Source organism: Aedes aegypti, chromosome 1, assembly GCF_002204515.2.
Source record: "Aedes aegypti strain LVP_AGWG chromosome 1, AaegL5.0 Primary Assembly, whole genome shotgun sequence".
Lineage (NCBI taxonomy): Eukaryota > Metazoa > Arthropoda > Insecta > Diptera > Culicidae > Aedes > Aedes aegypti.
Genome location: NC_035107.1, coordinates 59,511,487 through 59,529,947, shown reverse-complemented (window position 1 = coordinate 59,529,947; position 18,461 = coordinate 59,511,487). Strand labels below are relative to the sequence as shown.

Sequence of the window (18,461 nt, the reverse complement as noted above, 5' to 3'; positions counted from 1 at the left end):
CTAAATTTCAACTTTTTTGACCCCCCCCCCCCTTCGTCACGTTTTATGTATGAGTCCTCCGAAATTTTTGTAAGGGTTGTCACGCTTGGCTTGACCACCTAACCCCCCCGGAGGGTGACGTAATTTGTGCATGACCCCATACCGTAGCGGTACAGACTTTTGTTTTGGGACCCCAAATTTGCCTTCGCACTAGGCCCCGAAAACTCTAGCTACGCCACTGAGCTGCATTTCACGCATACCGCAGTTGGGGGACGGACCTGGTGTAGTGGTTAGAACACACGCCTCTCACGCCGAGGACCTGGGATCGAATCCCATCCCCGAGATAGTCACTAAAAATTTCAGTGACGACTTCCTTCGGAAGGGAAGTAAAGCCGTTGGTCCCGAGATGAACTAGCCCAGGGCTAAAAATCTCGTTAATAAAGATAGAAAAAAAAAATACCGCAGTTAGATCATCTTCTCGTGGTTTTTACGTATGTTATGGTAATTCAAAGAGCAAATCCCAAGTAACATTGGATGCTGAACAACAAGAGTATTAGTTGGAAAATGGTTGGTTAATGGTGTACATAGCTGAACAACATGGTAGCTGATTATTAACCTGCACGGAGAAATATTTTTACCTAATTTTTGAGTTTACTTTACCCAAAATTAAGTATATCGATTATAGTTTCAACCCAAAATCTCTCGGTTTTCTCTTTCTCCCAAATGAATGTTGTCAAAAATAGAGAGAGCTGCATCTACCCAATGGGGGTACTTTGGCCCAATGAGCCAAATTTGGGTAAATGCAACTTTTCTTATGTTTGAGTCGAAAGAACTCAAATTTGCGTTAAATCAACCCAAAATTGAGTATATTTTTCTAATGGAGTTAAAGCCAAACTACCTAGTGGGGACCTTGGAAATTTAGCCAAAATTGAGTTATTGGGCTCAACTACGGAATTGCGTTGAAACAACCCAAAATTGAGTTGAATTCCGTCTCCGTGTGGATAAAAGCTGTTTCAATCTTTCTGTGCAGCTTGACATCGTAAGCTGAAAATCAAGCTGTATAAAACCTTCTACATCTACATTATTCACTTTTGTTCAGCTAACGTTTTTATGTCTCTAATGGGCTGATAAATACTGCATTCAACCATTAAACAAATACTGTACAGCCATAAAATTGAAGCATGAAAAATATTTTCTATGATACACTAAATTACTGAATGTGCACCAAAATAAAAATGCTTAGCACTCATTTCGTTCAACATCACTCACTAGCAATAGACATTGATGCGATATTGCGAAACACTTTTGGATATGAAAAATCAACTCACCCCAAATTTCTGACTACAACTCAAACCATGTCATGAATAAAAATATGTTGAAATTATGTATCACGAACTCCATACTTACGGTCCTTAAGATGTGTGAACTGGCAAAACGACCAGAGACAAAATAAGATTTTTTTTGGTTCGTCTCTACAAGAAAACTTCCGCGTTCCTACTTGGGGGAAATCTCCCGTTGTTCCTTTTTTGAGGAATAGTAGAATCAAATGGTATTCACTTTTACATTCACCAATTATCATCGAAAAATCAAATTAATGTGCAGTTGTGCTATCATGGACACGTTAATTCAGAAGTTTGCCTATATTTTACTTTCTAATGTTTCATAGAAAATAACAAACACACGTATTATGAAAACCAAAACAACATTTTGACAGCTGCTCATACAAGTGATTGGTGTAGTTCTAGCATCGCTTCATCAACCTTTATGCAAGCTTAGTTCATTTAGACAAAAATTAAGGTTATGCCTTTGCTTCTTGTAAATTATTAACTATCTCTATTGGAGCAGATGGTAAGGTGAGTGGCTACAGATCAGCGAATTCAAGTTCAAGTCATAATTATACTTAATTGTTAATCACAAAAGTTCAATTTCAGCAGGAGCACTTATGAGCATTGGAATTTGGTAACGCAGTTTAATATCATCGATACTGTGAATATACAAATATTTTTGATTTTGATTTATTGCTCAATAAAAGATGGTTAAGCGATTGTTAAGCTTTGTTTGATTGCTTTTTGTTCTAAAAATAGATTTTTCTACAACAAGCACAGTTTTGTATAAGCGCATATTCAACCTTAATTCAGCCTTTTGAAGCACTTTAATTAAGCTGAAAGCTGGATAAAATCGCCAAAATTAGATGCTTAGGAGCTGAATAATGGGGAGTATAGGCTTTGCACAGCTTTTGTTCAAACAAAGGCTGATTTGATTTAGTTAGAGAAACGTTTAAGCAGCAACAAATTGTTACCTGGGAAGTCCTTGTTACTGGCAACAATTTCCGAAACTGATTCTTTTTTATCTAGCAGATGGTCAAAAACTCGGAATATCCCAGTCTCAAGACTACACTTGAATCCAGGACAAACAATCATTGAATCAACAAGGACTGACAGTTACTGTTAATTCAGGAACTCACGTAAATGCTGCCTGGGGTCGGTGTTCCCTTAGTAGACAGTCCCCTATAGTCGCACTAGTGGCTTTTTACGGCCGTTTTGCTATAAATCGTTGCAAAATATTTTTTGACATGAAAACCAGGAGCTATTTATATAAATAAAGTCACCCCACAGTTATGGATGGCACACAGATTTGGATCAATGTTGGATTTAATGGACAATATCTCATCAAATAGCGTTGGAATTACGCAGAATACATTTTTTTTTACGTTAAGGTGAAACAGTTTGGAATCCAACTTCTAAGATTGCACTGAAATATTAAAGTCACTAATCTCGCGAAGGAAGCATCCAACAACAGTGTACTTTTTATTTTGGATTTGTGCACTAGCAGAAAGCTTAAAATAAGAAGATCAGGGTCGTTTGCGTACTATTTATCCAGTTTTGTGCCTTTGAAAACGCGAGTAGGGTCACAAGTCGGCCATTGTGACGGCCATCTTTAAACTCCGAGATGTTTCACCTTAACCATAGATCTGTACAGCATCGCAATTTATTGTTGTTTGCTTATTCATATTTTTTCCGTCTGTAGTAATTAAAATGTCAACCATATTTCTAAAAGTGTTGATTCATAACTGTGGGGCATTGAAAATCATACCACAGTTATGGATCAAATATCGTCTTCCTTTCTTTTATTAGAGTTACAAAAATAACACATCTGTAATTTTTTGATATAATATACAATTTTATTTTATCTTTTGAATGCCGTCAAAAGACATTTTTTATGTTTGCCCCAATCAGAGATATTCACAATCAAAGTAGGCATGTTTTTGAGAGAAAAACAACAATAACTCCTAAACGGAAGGAGATAGCGAGTTAATTCACTCACCAAATTACGCATTTTTTAAAGCTCTAAAAGTGTTTCTTAGACTACTTTGATGAGAAATTTGAATTAAAAACTCTAGAGCCAGAAAACCAGTTTTGTTCGGACCACCCTATGTCACCGTAGGAAAAAAGCTCTAAATCGGTCAATTTAAGATATACAAAAAAACTTTTTTTGGCAAAGTTGCTTGAAATTGAATGGTCTACAACTCTGCTGAAGCATGTAGAATATAATTTCTACACATAAGAAAGTTAGTTACACAATTTCTATGAAAATGTGGTCCACCCTAATTTTCAATAACACCAAACAAAGGGCTTAACTAATACAAACAACTTTGTAGAAGACCGTTTTTGTCTAATGTTTCATTCTAAAGCTCAAAATGCATCTTTCCGCGTAAAACCGATTCCTGGACCACTGTGCAGTGGGCTATTTGCCCTTTTAAGGAAGCACCACACTAGCTTTTGATCCACACTTTGAAGGCAAAATATAAAAGTTTTGTAATAATACGGTTTTGATTAGTATTTTTCCTATGCCATGAGACGAGTGCTACTATAGGAACAGACATTAGAAATAGTACTACTATAGGCACATGTGTTCCTATAGTGGTACAAGCGATAATAAATAAACAAAATATGAACTTTCGTAGTTTCCATATTATTTCCACTAATCCAAGATAAAAAGCTTTGAAGTGGTGTAAAAATAATGCCTCTGGCTTTATTTTTTGGATTTTATACTGTTGGGAACCACTGGACCAACATAGCGATCAACCGATCGCTACCACCACTATCACTACTATGCTCACTGGTAGCAGCTAGACTGCTACCCGTAGATGCGCGAATAGTAAACAACAACAACTGTTCAGCCATTGTAATAGTCCGCGCGCTTCCCGCGATACATGTATGTACTTTTAGTTAGTCGTTTTAATAAAGTTTTAGCATGTTTGTTTTGTACGTTCGCGTCTAGTTTATGTGTAAATATGCACACGACCACCCCGCCGGCGCGTACGTAACAGTGGCGACGAGGAAAAAGGTGAATTTGAGAACATTTTCGCGCGAGTGAGTGAAAGTGTTTCGTTCACGGAAGAGGAGGAGAATTTCGGACGACGGGATGTTTTCGCCACCCGGGAGTGAACGGCCAGGATCAGTGCCACCGGCAAATGGACTGCAGCAGAATCCAGCAGCTCCAAATCACCATCCGGGAGTGAATTATCAACAGCAGCAGCCGCCGTCGATCCCGAACATAAATCCTCCACTTCTACAGCCCAGTGGTGTACAAGCTGCCTCCCACGTACCACAGGGACAGCAACAGCAGTCGCAGCAAAATTATTCGTCGGTCGATCCGATGATGCTGCACTTCTTCCAGCAGATGCAACAGCAAATAAATCTGCAATTTCAGCAGCAGCAAGCGCTCCTCAATCAGCAGGTGAACATGTTTCGGTCGGCATTGTCAGCGATCAACATCAACGTTCCGACAAATCCGGAGCAAATTCTCGATTCACTGGCGAGTAACATCCGAGAATTCCGGTACGAACCGGACCAAAACGTTACCTTTGGTGGATGGTACGTCCGTTACGAGGATCTGTTCGCCAAGGACGCCGATCGACTCGACGATGAAGCCAAGGTGAGACTGCTGCTGCGGAAGTTAGGCCCGTCGGAACACGAGAGGTACACCAGTTACATCCTTCCGAAGAGTCCCAACGAAATCAAGTTCGACGACACGGTGAGTAAGCTCAAAAGCTTGTTCGGCATGCCAGAGTCTGTGATCAGCAGACGGTATCGGTGCTTGCAAGTCAAGAAGCAGGCCACCGAGGACTACAAGACGTTCGCCTGTCGAGTGAACAAGTTGTGTGTCGAGTTCGCGCTAGGGAAACTGTCGGAGGATCAGTTCAAGTGCCTCATGTTCGTCTGTGGGCTGAAGGCGGAAAGCGATGCGGAGATCAGAACGAGGTTGCTCAGTCGTATTGAAGAGCGGGACGACGTAACGCTGGAGCAAATTTCGGACGAATGTCAGCGGCTTCTCAACATCAAGCACGACACGGCGATGATAGAGACAGCGTCTTCGTCGGCAGCAGTGCAAGCAGTGAAGAAGCAGCACAGCAAGAAAAGTTTCCGTTCCGGAAGAGGATCGCCAGAGTCAAGATCCAGCAGTCAGAAGGGTGCCAGTCCAGCAACTCCGTGTTGGAACTGCGGTGCCATGCACTATTCGAAGGATTGTCCATTCCAGAAGAATCGGTGCAGGGACTGTGGTGAAACGGGTCACAAGGACGGGTATTGCTCCAGTGCGAGGAAGATAAAATCTCCAAGCAAGCGGTACAGCAGATCAGCGAAGCAAGCAACGACGAGAAGCGTGCAGGTGAAGAACATCCGGAAGCGACGAAGGTTTGTCAAAGCGGACATCAACGGCAGGCAAATCAGTCTGCAGCTCGATACTGCGTCGGATATCAGCATCATTTCAAAGCAGACATGGCAGAAAATCGGGCAACCTGCATCAAGTCCTGCAACAGTGCAAGCCGCAACAACGTCTGGCAAACCGCTGAAGCTGAAGTTCAAGTGTAGCTGCGAAGTAAGCCTCAATGGGGAGAAGCGTATAGGTCGATTCTTCGTAGTCAAGCAACAGCTCAACTTGCTTGGACTAGACCTCATCGACGCGTTCAATCTCGGGTCGGTGCCAATGGACCATTTCTGCAACCAGGTTCGCAGTTCTTCCACGTCCATCAACTCCCTCAAAGCAGCTTTTCCGGAGGTTTTCAACGACGCACCGGGACTGTGTACGAAGGCGAAAGTGAAGTTCACGCTGAAGGAAGGAAAAACACCAGTTTTCCGGCCAAAGCGACCGGTAGCGTATGCAATGTGCAGTATCGTCGACGCCGAATTGGATCGGCTTGAGAAGGCGAACATCATCACTCCAGTCGACTTCTCAGAGTGGGCAGCTCCCATTGTCGTCGTTCGCAAGGCAAGCGGCGCAGTTCGCATCTGTGGAGACTACTCCACTGGCCTCAATGACGCCCTTCAACCACATCAGTACCCGCTTCCGCTGCCGGAGGACATTTTCGCTAAGCTAGCGAACTGCAAGGTGTTCAGCCAGATCGACCTGTCAGATGCGTTCTTGCAGGTGGAAGTAGACGAAAGCTGCCGGGAGATGCTCACCATCAACACGCACAGAGGTCTCTATCGATACAATCGGCTCCCACCAGGAGTAAAGGCGGCACCTGGAGCATTCCAGCAGCTCGTAGACACGATGCTCGCTGGGCTTGAATGTACGTCGGGGTATCTCGATGACGTTCTAGTCGGTGGCGTAAACGAAGAAGATCATCAGCGCAATCTCGAAGCAGTTCTTCGTCGTATTCAGGAATTCGGATTCACCACCAAGGCCGAAAAGGGCTCGTTCGGCCAGCAGCAGATCAAGTACGTCGGACATCTCATCGACGAGCAAGGTCTGCGTCCTGATCCAGCTAAAGTTGAAGCCATCTGCAACATGCCCGCTCCTACCAACGTATCAGAAGTCCGCTCTTTCCTGGGAGCGATAAATTACTACGGAAAGTTCGTTCCGAGTATGCGCAAGCTTCGCTATCCACTCGATGAGCTTCTCAAAGCAGATAAGAAGTTCGCCTGGACAGCGGAGTGCGAGAAGTCCTTCACCACCTTCAAGCAGATCCTCCAGTCAGACTTGCTTTTGACGCATTACAATCCGCAGCTTGGAATAGTGGTTTCCGCGGATGCTTCATCGGTAGGCGTCGGAGCGACCATCAGCCACAAGTTTCCGGATGGGTCGCTCAAGGTAGTGCAGCACGCATCCAGGGCACTGACGTCCGCCGAGCAAGCCTACAGTCAGCCAGATCGTGAGGGACTCGCCATCATCTTCGCCGTGACCAAGTTCCACAAGATGGTGTTTGGTCGCCATTTCACCTTGCAAACAGACCACGCACCGTTGCTTCGAATCTTCGGTTCGAAGAAAGGCATCCCAGTCTACACGGCGAATCGGCTACAGCGTTGGGCTCTTCAACTGCTGCTCTACGATTTCGACATCGTCTACGTGAATACCGAAAAGTTCGGGAACGCCGACATTCTGTCCCGGCTAATCAATCAGCACGTCAAGCCGGAAGAAGACTTCGTCACCGAGAACGATGTAAGATCTGTAGCATTAGATGCAGTTGACGCACTTCCTCTCAATTTCAGGGCGATTCAGCATACCACCCGTTCCGACCCTGTTCTCAGCAAGGTCTATCGCTACATTCAGCAAGGCTGGCCACAATCAAAATCAGTCATTCCGGACCGTGATGTTCAGCGGTTCTTCGACCGTAGCGACTCGTTATCAACGGTTCAAGGGTGCGTGATGTTTGCTGAACGCCTTGTGATTCCGAGCAGTTTCCGAGCGCGTTGTTTGCACCATCTTCACCGGGGTCATCCGGGAATCCAGCGCATGAAGGCGATTGCGCGCAGTTACGTGTACTGGCCGTCGATCGATTCGGACATCACTGCGCACGTCAAGGGTTGCAGTAGTTGCGCAGCCGCAGCCAAGAGTCCGCCCAAATCAGCACCATTGTCGTGGTCCAAATCAACGCATCCATGGCAACGGGTTCACATCGATTACGCTGGGCCCATTGAAGGAGAGTACTTTTTGCTCAGCATCGATTCGCTTTCCAAGTGGGTTGAAATCGTCCGAACCAAATCGATCACTGCCTCAGCTACCATCGGAATCCTACGGAGTCTGTTCGCTCGTCTCGGCATGCCAGAAACGTTAGTCAGTGACAACGGCACGCAGTTCACCAGTAACGAGTTTGCGCAGTTCTGCCTGGAGAACGGTATCAATCACGTTACCACCGCACCGTTCCATCCACAGTCCAACGGTCAGGCAGAGCGTTTCGTGGACACATTCAAGCGAGCGATCAAGAAAATCCGAGAAGGGAGAGGAGCCATCCAAGAAGCACTGGACACTTTCCTGATAACCTACCGTTCGACACCAAATCCGTCAGCCCCAGAAGGCAAATCTCCGTCCGAAGTCATGTTCGGGCGCCGAATACGGACCAGTTTGGACCTGCTTCGCCCTCCAAGTGTTCAACCGTCGAGCGATCATCAAGGTGCACGGTCATTTAGGAAAGGTGATCTAGTGTACGCCAAGGTGCACTCGAGCAATTCCTGGAGATGGGCACCGGCAGTAGTTTTGGAGCAAATCGGAAACGTGATGTACAACGTGTGGGTAGAAGACAGGCGTATGCTTCGCTCGCACATCAACCAGCTGCGAAACCGAACCGTTACCGGTAGTACACAAACTTCCGGTACAACTTCGTCCAAGGCATGCAACCATCAGTTGCCTTTGGACATTCTGTTTCAAGCCTGCAACCTGCATCAGCCAAGTCAGTCTCAATCGTCACGTCCTTCTCCGCTACCAACACCAGCACCATCCGTTCCGGTGGCACAGCCGCCATCGTCGCTCGCAGCACCGCCAGAACATTCGACACCATTGCAAGCTAAACCAAACCTGGTCTGGGTGTCTCCAACAGTGACGGAACCTCCTGAACCGTCTTCTTCTGTATCGTCAACAACCCGATTCCCATCGTCCTCAGCAACAAGCTCTGTTCCATCAACGTCAGCAGAGTTCATGTCAGCCAACGAAGTCGAAACAGCTGGTCCGTTACCTCGACGCTCTTCTCGCCAACGAAGACCGCCGATAAGGTTCGATCCGTACCAGCTGTATTAAGAGGGGAGATGTTGGGAACCACTGGACCAACATAGCGATCAACCGATCGCTACCACCACTATCACTACTATGCTCACTGGTAGCAGCTAGACTGCTACCCGTAGATACGCGAATAGTAAACAACAACAACTGTTCAGCCATTGTAATAGTCCGCGCGCTTCCCGCGATACATGTATGTACTTTTAGTTAGTCGTTTTAATAAAGTTTTAGCATGTTTGTTTTGTACGTTCGCGTCTAGTTTATGTGTAAATATGCACACGACCACCCCGCCGGCGCGTACGTAACATATACTAATATTTGTTTCTAGCTATGCAACTATTGGTACCTACATCGACCCTACTAAACAATTTTTCTAGCCTGATTTGGTTTTGCTGCTAGTACCCCCTTATTTGTAGTTTCCTGGGAGTAAAGTAAGAGCTAAGCAAGAATTGAACTAGAATAGCATAATCAAATATCAATAGTATCGATTTGTATTCTCAGAAATTAAATCGATTATGTTTTAAAAGGGCGCGTATTCGCTGAGATGTAGTTCTCTATAAAGGGTGTAAATAGCGGGACCTTCCATCACACTTGATTTCTACCAATCGCTGAGGAATCAAAACAAAACTGTACAGAAATCGATACTTCATTACCTATCAATGGAATACGAATATTTGTTCTTAGCTATGCTACTATTGGTACACCGATCCCAATTCTGTTTATTTTTATATAATATTTTGACCTCATGTTTTGGAATAGTTTTCATAACTTTGCTATTTTTCAACCAGTTTTCAATCTTTAAGCATTATAAGCTTTAAGCTTATAAGATATCAAATTTGTCTAAGACTATAACTAGTAATAGTTAAAAGTAGTGTTCTCCAATTTTTTCCTCATTTCTACAAAAAAATACAAATTCATAAATACTCAATCGATTAATCCTAAAAGATTTTACATCTTTTAGTGGATATTTGAATTGCTTTCAAACATGATGAATAAATCACTTAAAGGGGGCCCGTAGCCTTGAGGTTAGCACTCGCTTCATAAGCGGATGGTCATTTGTTCGATTCCCAGCCCCTCCACAAAAAAAACCGTCCGGCCACCAGAAGACACCGCACGGAGGACCGTGCTTTGGGGAGCACATCCATCCTCTGTCAGTATCAGATGCAGGGTTGCCATTATGCAAGGTTAATCTGGCTGGCACTGCAAGACTTTAATTCAAAGAAAAGACAAAAAGACAGATTGCCCATTTTGTCAGACTTTTTCAAATCCACACAGACTGTAGAGCATTTGATAAAAATATGAAAAGTATTCGACTAACCATAGTTATGGTGCTCAAAAAGACATACAGTGGCGTAGTAACCGGGCAACCAAAATACTTGTATTGCAGACGCAACATCCATATTCAATAAGTCTTGTATTTATGTATAATTTAATGACTTTCATTACTAGACGATGATATTTTTGTATTCAGTTTTCATTTTTCGTAACACTCTCGCTAATTAATATTGACGATCAAAAGTTTCAACAATGTGCAGATCAATTCAACTGGAGCGCAATTCACATTAATAAATCTGATTTAAATTTTGGAAAACAGACTTATGGCGAAACTTTCTCGGCTATGAATTTCCACAATCATAAGAATCTTCTTCTTTTTCTTGGCATTAACGTCCTCACTGGGACAGAGCCTGCTTCTCAGCTTAGTGTTCTTATGAGAAATTCCACTGTTATTAACTGAGAGCTTTCTTTGCCAAAGTTGCCATTTTCGCATTCGTATCTTGTGTGGCAGATACGATGATACTCTATGCCCAGGGAAGTCATGGAAATTTCCATTACGAAAAGATCCTGGACAGACCGGGGATCGAACCCAGACACCTTCAGCATGGCTTTGCTTTGTATCCGCGGACTCTACACACTCCCAAAAAATCTTGCGATTTACGTCTTTTGGGATACACATTTAAAATACGTTCCATCACTTACATCATGTGTCATTCAGTCATGCCGAGCATTACGTCTACAGTAAATTTCATTATTTTTAAGAGTATAAGTTCCAGGATTTAAATCAAACATCTTCTTCTTCTTTCTGGCATTACGTCCCCACTGGGACAGAGCCTGCTTCTCAGCTTAGTGTTCTTATGAGCACTTCCACAGTTATTAACTGAGAGCTTACTATGCCAATGACCATTTTTGCATGCGTATATCGTGTGGCAGGTACGAAGATACTCTATGCCCTGGGAAGTCGAGAAAATTTCCAACCCGAAAAGATCCTCGACCGGTGGGATTCGAACCCTCGACCCTCAGCTTGGTCTTGCTGAATAGCTGCGCGTTTACCGCTACGGCTATCTGGGCCCCCAATCAAACATAAAAGCATTTTTTAATGAATACCATTACTTCCCAATACAGTTTTATGTATTTTAAAAGAGGTCGAGCTCAAATCTCAGTGTTTTCTCAGAAAGTCAGATTGAAGTGAATTTGTATCATGTTTTTTACATGTTGTTTTATCATTTGTTACTGTCGAAATTTAGATCTTTTAGTATTTCCTCACAATGATGTGTAACTAGTGGTGTGTTGAAGTGTCCAGGATTTGTGAGACTACCGTGATTTTGTGTATCGTTTTATTGTCAAAAATCTAATACCAAGAAAATATTAAATTATATAAAACTGGACACTTCCCAACTCCCACTGTGGAGAACGCAGCCACATCATTAGTTCCGCTACTCACCACCAGACGCCGAGAAGGATAAAGATGGGCGACCATTGTGGGTGGTGTAAAGGGGGCCATGATGGGGCGAAAATGGATGGGCGGAAAATGCTTCAACGCGATCGTCGATATGTAACCGCCATCGCAAAAATCATTAAGACTGCAGCATTCGGAAGAATACGACGCTAGTTGCTAAAAGCCAAAAAAGTTAAAGTGAAAGTTAAAATAAGTTGTGGAAAGTGGAAGAAGTGACATTGGAATTACATCCAGGTAATCCGTTAACCATTCCAATCCAGGCAGCCCTCATATTAATCGTCAAAAATCCATCATATTTCCGCCCCCTCGACCCACCAGGACCCCGTAGTTCACCGTAGTTTACCAATAGTCCAACCCTGAGCTTTCTCCTGGGTTTGGCCCGGAACCGGAGATTGGATCCGTCCGAAGCATCACTGGACGTGAACCGTGACCTCGGCATAGTTCGGAGTTGGCCTAGAGTCGACAAGGGTACCACTCCGTAGTCTACCACAGCGAGCCATAGGCGTCACCTAGTCGGTGAATAGAGGCGGCCATTTTGTGAACGGCCTGAAGCTCGGAGTCGAAAGGCAGTGTGAAGGAGAGTAAAGCCCGCCGGCCGTCCACCCCAAACGAGACCGTGAAGAAGAAGGTGAAGTACCCGCCGACCGTCCAGCCGAAGCGAGAAATAGAGGAGAAGAGGTGAAGTAGCGGGACAAGAAGAAGGGGCCCCGCCAATAGTGAAGAAGAAAATAAATGAGGTAGGAGATAGCGTTAAGAAAGTGGGAGAATAAAGGTACCTTTTGTGCGGAAATCGAAATAAAGTGAGTTTGTGTCCAGCAAAGGTAGTTTAGTGTGTTCTTGGTCGCGATAGTCAAGCGCGTACGCCGACCCTGAGGCAATTGTATAGAGGGGAGTCTCACCAGTGCTGGGCAGGGATCGCCCCATTAGTTACAGATGTCTGGCAGATTTTGCAAGACATCTTATTTCGAACTTGCCATACATTTTCCAAAATGTACTGGCAACCCTGATCAGACAAACTGACCCTCTTCGAAGGCGGCTAGCCTCAAACGACTCAGGAACACGGAATTTGATTGGACGATTCAAAACTAACCCAGTAAACACAAACTCGTATACGGTAGCGCATAAGAGTACAAAAGTGGAGGCGATATACGTACATGCGCCATAAGGCTACATGCAAAATGTATGTATATCGCCTCCACCTTTGTACTCTTATATCCTATCATATACGATCGTGTGTTTACTGGGAACGTTCTGACTTAGTTTTCAACAATTTTCAAAAAGAACTACTCAAAAACATTAAATTTAAACGAAAACCGCGATGTTTATCAAATTTTTGTCAGTTAAACGTAAAAATTTAAGGTATTGAATTTTAGGAATATGTTAAAAATCCAACCAACATATCCGCGTTAGTAAAATTTGTGTCAAACTTATTGTTATCCAGTTTTATGGTATGGATCTCGAAGAAAATAATGTAATTATAATACATTTTCAAAGTCCTAATTGCTTGGAAACTAATTGAAAAAAAAACGATATTCAGCAAACTTCATTGTTATTTTTGCTTATTTTCTTTTCTTTTAGTAATAACTCCCCGGTAATAACAATTGCGGTAATCCTGTGTATTAAGATACTTTGGATTGGCATTATTTCGACCACTAGGCTCAACATTTTGCCACCAGGCGGCGGTATTACCATTTACTATTAACGAAGCTTTTCGCCCTTGGCGAGTTAGCCACTGACCATCAGGCGTTAGTAAGCATGCAATTTTTGTTTCGCAGGTGTGTCAGGATTCTGACTATTCAGAGCAGTTGTGCTCACGCTAGAGCATACTGCGAGCCAATTGAAAATATTTACAAGAGCTACGAGCTGCATTAGAATGTTAAAACATTAAAAACCCCAGCTGAATATGAAAAATATAAGCGAATTCTTGGGAATTTTATGTAAGAATCTTATGCATTATCAGTACGATGCAAGCGAAATTTTAAAATTCCTAGTGCGATCCTAAGGTTTCTTGAACATTTTCAGTGGAATCCCAGCAGAATTTAAGGATTTCTTGTGGTCTTCCAGGTTACTATCAAGATTCTGTGAATTCGAAACAAAATTCTGTAGATCGGAGATACTTAGAATTTCATTTCGAACTTTGCCGACTGAGTGGAATCATGATCCTGTGGATTTGGAATCCACTTCCGCTTCCTGAAAATTACTAAATAGCTGGCACCAAAAACAGTGGATTCCAAGCAAGCACTTTAGATTGTGGTGGCTTTCCAAAAATATGTTGGCGATAATAAAAGGATTCTTGGCCAGTTCGCAGAATCAGTGCTGGGAATGGTAATAGTTGTAGGCTTGAATTTCGCGAAAATCACGTGGCTTTCCAAGTACAGTAGTTCTAAAACGTGAATCTCATCAAGTAGCCTATATTGGGTGCATGAGTTTTCTAAATCGTTAGTGTCATTGAAGGCTCTAAATGCGGGAAATAGAACATTTTTCTAAAGTAATTTTGGGTTGCCCTTAGCAACGGGTGTTTTGCAATTTTCAAGGCTCTTTGCCTACAGCAGCGATAGGCGTGAGTTTCACTGGTTTTGCTGACTGCGGTTGGCTTTTTTTGGCTACTGTAGAATGAATTTCAGAGTTTTTCCCAACCCTGCGCAGAATCCAAAGAATTCTGAGTGGAATCTGGGTGTTTATAGCGGACTCATGTGTGTCCTAAATGGATGCTGTGGAATTCTTTCGTGAAGAATTTTCAATGAAATCTTTCAAACCCGAATCATGTGAAATCTTGGGATTTCCATTGAACTAATTGAAAGATTTTGAGGTTACTGAGCAGAATCTGAGGATCATCAACGATATCATAAGGATTCCTTATGGACTTCCTGAGTTTCCTGATGGGATTCTGGGAATGCCTAGCAGACTCCTTGGATTCTAAGCACGACATTCAGCCGAATCCTGAGGGTTCTGACCGAGATTTAAGGAATTTATATTTTGTATGCTCTGACTACAATTTTTGTTTAAGTTTATTCACTTCCTTACTTATTAAAGCTTAATTCTACTTTGAATAGTATGTAACTTATATTAGTATACATTGAAATTTTGAGTTATTTTTAGAGCAAGTTGATTCCAAATTATGCCACTATGTGCGCTAGTAAGCATGCAAGTTTTGTTCTATAGGTATGTCAGTAACACATACAAGCAGGCATTGCAAAATTCGTTCATATTGGATTTACAAGTACGATCAAATCAAGCCAAAAAAAAAAACATCCCATCTTTAGCGATCCATGATCGGCAATGCATTTCAACTTGTAACCTAAGACAAGGCGTGACAGGTCAAAGTACAAAAATGAAACCAATTGCCTAACAAAAAAAACCACTTCTCATTGGTCGTTTTGGCAAAGGCCTACTTTCACATCGTTACGTTGGATTGAAACAGGGCACTTTGTTGCTAGTCCAGCCGTGTTGCTAGTTCGTAAATTACAGTTTTTATCAAAAGTTTGGAAATTTTTGATTGAATCTTTTTATTTCAAATCAATTTATATTCGATGTAATGTTCAAAGCATGTGTCCCTACAATGCTAAAATAAATAAAAACACCTAATTGAGATCAATATAATACAATTGGTGTCAATTATCTCTAAAAATATCGCCGGTTTTGAATTTTAACATGAGTTTGGAAAAGTATAGCATCCTCTAGTGCATTAGATGAATAAATCGTACGCGAAACAATCAAATTATGAGCCCTGATTTTAGAATTTGTGACCAACATGTGCTTAAAAAGGATACTGGTAACACTGGCTTTTGTATCGTCAAGGTTATCGTCTGAAAAACAACGGGGCAGTATTAGATGAGCTGTCACGTCCTGTCCTAGCTTGTAACGGGTTTGATAACAGCAGCGAACGAGAGCTTCTAAAAGAGAGCGATGATACAATCCTTCTTTTTCTCTCTTGTTCACCATTGGGGGTAGGTGTTTTATTTAACTGGCACGATAAACAATCCCCGAACATCTGATAGCAATAGTGGCTCCCAAGTTTTGGAGCTTGTTTAGAGGGGTTTCATCGTGCACTGTTATCTCTCCGATCTAATCAGAGCTCTAACAGTCTCTCATGATGTGCTGCAAATCTTGATTGTTACAGAGAGCGATTAGTGATTCTCTCAATTTTCTCAGGATTTTAACCCTGAATGCAAAGTATTCCACGACATCCTCAAATTGATGAAGGCCCATAAACTCTGGGTCTCCTAAAACGCGGATTTCTGTGGAGACCTGACGGTAACTCTTCCACTACATAACAGAGATAGATAACTTACGCTGGAAATCACCGCCACTTTTCCGAGCACGTGCATCACGTTGTACCACATGCCGATGTTTCGCACCCGCTGCGGAACGGCTCGTTTGTAATACAGCAAAAACTTCTTCGCGTCCAACCGCGTCTCGAACACGTTGTTCAACAGCGCGAACAATGGACCCAACGGGAAGGCCACCACAAAGATCGTTATAAATCCGTACTGGATGACTGAAATTGAAAAAAACATGTCCTTTATTCGAACTCATCACCTAAAACGCGATCAACTTACTCATCTTCAGGTATTCCTCGAACAAACTCCGATCGGTCCAGCTGATCAGTGTAAAATCTTTGGTCCACTGGTTGCAACAGATCAGCTTCTCGCCGTTCTCCGACTCCTCCGATTCAATGCCCAACACGCTTCTGAACTCGCGGAACTTTTGCAACAGGAACGGCACCAGAATCTCCAGGATCAACGAAATGATCTGCTTGCCGATCATGATGATCGCCAGCTGGATGCACAGTTCCATCAGGCATCCCCCGGGGCTGCATTCCTCCTGACGCAGCGTAAGAATCCGGTTATACTTGGCCGGATAGCCGGGGAACTTCCCCTTCACGAACGCAATGTAGAAGATCGAACTGTAGTAGTTGATGAACTGGAAGAGGTAGATCTTGAGGTTCAGGCTCTCGTTGTACTCGCTCTGCGTCCGCCGGTACTCGATGTCGGTCATGTAGACGGCCACGTAGTCGTACGCAAAGTTCAGGATCGTCGACACGATCAAGTTGATGATGGCGGCCGTCGCCGGCAGGAGCAACAGCTTGGTCGAGACAGCGTCCGGGTCGCCGTAGATGTTGCGCGAGGTCATCAGCGACATCCGGTAGATCACGATGCCGAAGACGGCGGCGATCGCTAGGGTTATCTGGAAAAGAAAAGAGATAATGGTGGATTATAGAATTGATCATTGAGTTTGACGTATTTTATGAATAATTCATGATGAACACCTAAGGCGACTTTCCGACAGGTTTTATGATTTATGAGACCATTATCAAACTATACTTACAAACAAAAATATCACGGAGTAACTGTACAGGAAGCTGGGCAACTTTCTCGTCCAGAACGGCGGCGACGGTTCCTGCGTTCCGGTAATGATGTTGAAGATCGTCTTCTTGCTGTCCTTCAACCGCGACAAGTACTGCGGCCGTGGAGGTTCCGCCAACGAACAGTAATCCGTAATGCCCCACCTGTGCTGAATGGCCGAAGAGTACCGTTTCCACATTTCCAGATAGAGGGTAGCTGAAATAGAAGTTTGATCGTCAAAATAAGGCATGTAATGCATTTCTTCAGTCCACTTACCCCAGATCGACATGAACACCGCGAACACGATCGTGAAGTTGTTGTCGAATATGTGCGCCAGCTGCGAGGTTGTGCACGTGTCGTTCAGCCTCCAGTAGTCGCACTTGGCGTCACACTGCGGACACATGATCGTCGTGTTGTCGTTGCAAATGTCCTGACTGATCCGGTTGTCCCGGAACGTTAGCAATCCGTAGAAGAAACACAGCAAACCCACGATCGAAGCCCAGATCAGCATGTGCGTGTAGAATCCAAGCCAGGCGAAGTACATCGCCACCTTCACCCCGAAGTACTCCTTGATGTGGTCCAACGGCTGGTGCTTGATCCACCGGATCACGGAAGCCCACTCCTGCAGAAGAAGTGTCCTCTGACACTCCACCTCCGGCATGTCCGTATTTCCATCGTGCAGCGGGTAAGCATCCAGATAAACCCCATCGTTCAACAGCTTCCTCAACCCGATGTCGTACTTGTTCTCCTCCCCCACGTTGAAATACGTCCGCTCCAGAATAAAATGGGCCACCGCTATCCGGATGCTCGGAGTGAAGAAATCCGGCTGTCCGTCGTCAAACAGATACGACTTGTCCCGCGTATACTCGTGCTTCAGCTGGTATTCCCTCTTGCGGAACTTGTCCCGATCGATGATCACGAAGCTGAACAGCGGCCTCCTAAAAAGCTTAACCAGCAAACCGCTCACGCTGAAATCCTTCGGCGCAATATTGTCCTGACCCGGCAGCTTCACCGTTGGCATCTGCATGCGCATGATCTCGCAGTACCGGGACACCACCTCCTGGGGGACGTGGATTTTGATGAAGTGGATTCGCTGCGAACATTCCGGTTCGATTTCTAAACCCTCCGCTTGGAGGTTCTGCTGGAAGGTGGCCCTCTTGCGAGCCATCTCTTCGCTCTGGTCCTGGCCGTTGTAGGCCAGCACGAAGTCGACCACCCGTTTGCCATCCTGGAAGCGGTTCCACGTCTAAGGTAAATAGAATAGAAAGATTATTAGAATTTTGATGAGAAGAATTGTGTTTCTCAGAAGTTTTTAGTGCAACTCAATGTACAATGAATGTGTGAATGTTAGTCTAGACTACGGTAATAGTTACATATTCAGCTGTATGTACAATATTAGGAAAATTGTT

At 43.8% G+C, this 18,461-nt stretch overlaps 1 protein-coding gene across 7 annotated transcripts in view; it reads right to left on the bottom strand.

The window, feature by feature from the left end:
- The window catches only part of LOC5576066 (anoctamin-5), a 126,307-nt gene that overhangs the window by 1,425 nt on the left and 106,421 nt on the right, over positions 1-18,461 (bottom strand). For all 7 annotated transcript variants that reach the window (XM_021857461.1, XM_021857469.1, XM_021857448.1 and 4 more), the window contains 4 exons: positions 17,329-18,298; positions 17,036-17,268; positions 16,267-16,894; positions 16,000-16,205 (listed from right to left, as the gene is read on the bottom strand). In XM_021857461.1, coding sequence (XP_021713153.1) covers positions 16,000-16,205; positions 16,267-16,894; positions 17,036-17,268; positions 17,329-18,298 — 2,037 coding nt within the window. The remainder of the gene's footprint in view (positions 1-15,999; positions 16,206-16,266; positions 16,895-17,035; positions 17,269-17,328; positions 18,299-18,461) is intronic.